We start from the raw sequence: 4,132 nt of genomic DNA, 5'->3' as shown, positions 1-4,132 counted from the left end.
ATATCAGAGAGAGTGTGTTGTTTTTGTGTGTTTTCACAAAAATATATATATATATATATATATATATATATAAATGGACTTTTAACTATTAATACTTTATTTTTTTACTTTATTTTTCTTAAAGTAACAAGCATCTTAAAACAATGCTTGTGACACATGTTCTATTAAAACACGCACAGTCAGTGTAATATGAACTAAGGCAGAAGATGTCAGGTTTTCATTTCAGGAAGTGGAGGAGACGGTCTGGACTCACCAGGATAGCAGGGGCCCTCAGAGGCCAGAAAGATGGGTCTCTGCTGGGTACAGGCTGCTTGTTTCAGATAGCACTCGTTCTGATAGGTGTCTCCGTTTGTACCGCACACAGGGATGTAGTTCTTAGTGCACTGCGGCAAACACAATACATGTGTGAGGATTCTCAGATACAGCGAGGAAATTGGTGGTTTTGAATGCAGTATCGAGTTCAGCCACTTATGATTTTTCACTTTAATATGTTTGAAATAGCTCACTCATCAATGAGGGGGAAAATGAATGCAGGTAAATGCTAAAGCATCGATTCAGCGTGATTTCTCGAAGGTCAATCACAGAAAATTCACAACGTTCAACGATTTTTCTAAGAGAATCAAGAGTGGACAGAAGCCATCAAACCAGCAATAAGTCTAAGATAGGCTGTGAATTAAAAGAATAGTTCACCTAAAAATGAAAATTTGCAGAGAATGGACTCAACCTGAATTCGTTTCTTCATCAGATTTGGAAAATGTAGCATTGCATCACTTGCTCACCAATGGATCCTCTGCAGTGAATGGGTGCCGTCAGAATGAGAGTCCAAACAGCTGATAAAAACAATAATCCACAAGTAATCCACACCACTCCAATCCATCAATTAATGTCTTGTGAAGTGAAAAGCTGAGTGTTTGTAAGAAACAAAAATCCATCATTAATACGTTTTAAACTGTAAAAAGTCATTTCTGGCCAAAATACAAGTCCATAATCAATAATAACGCTTCCTCCACGAAAAAAAAAACAAAATCCATCCTCAGTTTTCCTCTCACATCAAAATCCAGAATTTGTTTTCGACTGTTTTCGCTTGTAAATGGTGCTTGTAATCTGTGCATATTTCTCTCCTGATTCAGCTGAGACTTTTTCACCGGAAAAAAAAAAACAATATTTCGGATAGAGGACTCGTATTTTAGCCAGAAGCAATCTAAATGATTTGTTTCTTACAAACTCACAGATTATCACTTCACAAAATTGATGGACTGGGGTGGTGTGGATTACTTGTGGATTATTGTGATGTTTTTATCAGCTGTTGAGACTCTCATTCTGACGGCACCCATTCACTGCAGAGCATCCATTGCTGATGAAGTAATGTAATGCTAAATTTCTCCAAATCTGTTCTGATGAATAAACAAACTCATCTACATCTCGGATGGCCTGAGGGTGAGCAGTTTCAGCAAATTTCCTGAAGGATAGGTTTCATAAAAACAGTGAACAGCATTACAAAGTAATAAATAAAAGATGTAAAATGTGTACCTGAAACTGGCATACACATTTGATGTCACCGCCGTTGTTTTGGCAGATGCCATTGTAACGGCACGTGGTGGCATCACACACTCGCAGGTCGCTCTTCTTCTCTGACAGATCTGACAATAAGACAAAACAGAGACTGATTAAACACCAAACTTGTTGGTCTTGATAATTTTGCAAGCTATGAAACAATTTTTACTTGTATGCTTGTTTCTTTGTTTCTTTTAACCTTTCTTGTGAAGCAAAAACTACGGAAGCCCGAAGAATAAAAAAATTAAAATGGTAATTTTGACTTTTTTCTCTCAGAATTGCATGTTAAATGTGTTAAAATGTATGTTTTATCTTGCCTCTTCAGGACTGAACTGCCACTGGTGGCCCCTCAAAATACTACAAGTTCAGGTGGCTAACAAATGTCTGCGTTTAACGAGTCTAAATGTGGTTATGTTGTGTTAATGAGGGTCCATATGAATGTTCACCCATATACCATAAAACCTTCTATATCTGGAACCAGGAAGTTAAAGTTAAAATTGTAGTCCAGAATCAGCTTCATCCACTCATTATCAAACCTGTGAAACATACTGATCTGAAATCAGACTGCTGCCCAGGAAGCAGCTGCACAGAGCATGTGTCCAACAGCTGTCAACAGTCAACTGTCATTCATATTTCAGACCACTAGCTATGAGTATGAAGCCTATTAACAAAAATTAAGCAAGGCCTCCATCTGACACACAAACCTTTGAGACAGCGTTCAAGAAATTGTTCACCCAGGAATGAAGTGTCGGTCATTATTTATTTACCCTCATGTTGTTTCGAACCTGTATGACTTTCTTTCTTCTGTGGAACAAAGAAGATATTTTGAAAAATGTCTCCGTGTTTTGCCTTCCAGTAATGTTTTGGACCCCATTGACAAAGATGTCAAAATACCTTCATTTGTGCTCCTCAGAAGACATACATACAGGTTTGGAACAACATATTCCCACAAAACATATTTAAAAACCCAAATATACCTTGGAAACCCTGGACAATCACAGAAGCTATGATAACATGATACTATTTTTTAGTATCTTGCAGTTCCACATAAATACAACTGCATATATTAAAAAAAAAAATAGTATGATAATATACAGTAAAGCATGATATTATGAACAGGTTTTATACACTTTCATTCAAAAGCAATTAATACTTTTATTCAGCAAGGATGCATTAAATTGATTAAATATGATGATAAAGACATTTCTAATGTTACAAATTAACATTTAATTAACAATTTCAATTTCAAATAAATGCTGTTCTTTCGCATGTTCTATTCATCAAGGAATCCTGCAATAAATGTATCAGCATTGATAATAATAAGAAATGTTATGTGAGCAGCAAATCAGCATATTAGAATGATTTCTGAAATATCATGTGACACTGAAGAGGAGTAATGATGCTGAAAAGTCATTGCATCATAGGAATAAATGAAATTTTTAGAATATATTCAAATAGAAAACCTTTTGAATTTTGAATTGTAATAATATTTCACATTATGACAGTATATTTGATCAAATAGATACAGCCTTTGTGAGCAACAGACTTCTGTTAACCCCAAACTTTTGAAAAAAATAAAGAAAAAAAGATCTATCTATCTATCTATCAATATCTATCCATCCATATATATTCAGAATTGAAAAAATGTTTGATAAATTGATTATACTCAATGAATGGGTTAACCGGTTTGTATTATAAGTGTTGGTAATATTACTTTGAATGAAATTCAAAATGTTTTCATTTTTCTTAATTCTCAGTTTTTAAATAGATCTATGCAAACAAAGCACTTCAAAACAAGCACAGTAGCCAATGACAACAATTCTCACTGTTATCCTCAGGATATGAATGAAGATTTCATATAAATTAAGAACAAAGCACACCAAAGCAGGTCATTGGTCAAGCAAATGCATGGCAGCGGGCAGCCGTAACCCTGGTGTAAATGCAGGCAGATGAGACGAGGCGAAGGACAGCTCGTTAATGAGGAGCAGACACTTAAAGCCACTACAGACGCTTCATGGCTCTCGGCCGAGCCGCGCGTGCATTTGGAAAACTGCTCGAATGCTGCAGCCACAGAAACCCGGCCAAGTGGTTTTAGAGAAATGAAGTGTTCCAATCAAACCAATGCACAGACTTCAGACAAGAGAAGTTTGGAGGAGCAGCAGCTTGAGAAGTTAATTAATCAGGCTGTTTAAATGAGATGATAGGTTAATCTGTGGAGGTGTTAAAGTGCTGTGATAAATGATGTGTTGGGTCTGGCACCTGTGGGAATAGACCGACTGATAATAAGAACACTGTCAGAGTAAGCTGGATTTTACAGCCTGAGTACAGTAATAAAAGTTTTAAAAGCAATTATAGGAATAAAATGTTCTTAAGGCAAGAAACCACAGGTGAATATTATATATATATATATATATATATATATATATATAAAAATAATTCATGAATATATAAATAATAATAAATAATAATGTAATAAAATTATTAATATATAATATTAATAATAATTTATTATTATTATCATTAATAATAATAATAATAATAATAATAACAACAATTATTATTATTATTATTATTATTA

The 4,132-nt window shown here is 34.6% G+C and overlaps 1 protein-coding gene across 1 annotated transcript in view; it reads right to left on the bottom strand.

Moving 5' to 3' along the window:
- Positions 1-4,132, bottom strand: part of LOC107690977 (tomoregulin-1-like) — a 20,927-nt gene that overhangs the window by 6,686 nt on the left and 10,109 nt on the right. Inside the window, exons 2-3 of the mRNA XM_016489420.1 lie at positions 1,531-1,640; positions 254-383 (exon numbers count right to left, since the gene is read on the bottom strand). Coding sequence (XP_016344906.1) covers positions 254-383; positions 1,531-1,640 — 240 coding nt within the window. The remainder of the gene's footprint in view (positions 1-253; positions 384-1,530; positions 1,641-4,132) is intronic.

The sequence above is a fragment of the Sinocyclocheilus anshuiensis genome, unplaced genomic scaffold (genome assembly GCF_001515605.1).
Source record: "Sinocyclocheilus anshuiensis isolate Anshui unplaced genomic scaffold, SAMN03320099.WGS_v1.1 scaffold102, whole genome shotgun sequence".
In the NCBI taxonomy this organism is placed as follows: Eukaryota; Metazoa; Chordata; class Actinopteri; order Cypriniformes; family Cyprinidae; genus Sinocyclocheilus; species Sinocyclocheilus anshuiensis.
The sequence above is the reverse complement of the archived record's forward strand: the minus strand, read 5'-3'. Positions and strand labels throughout refer to the sequence as shown.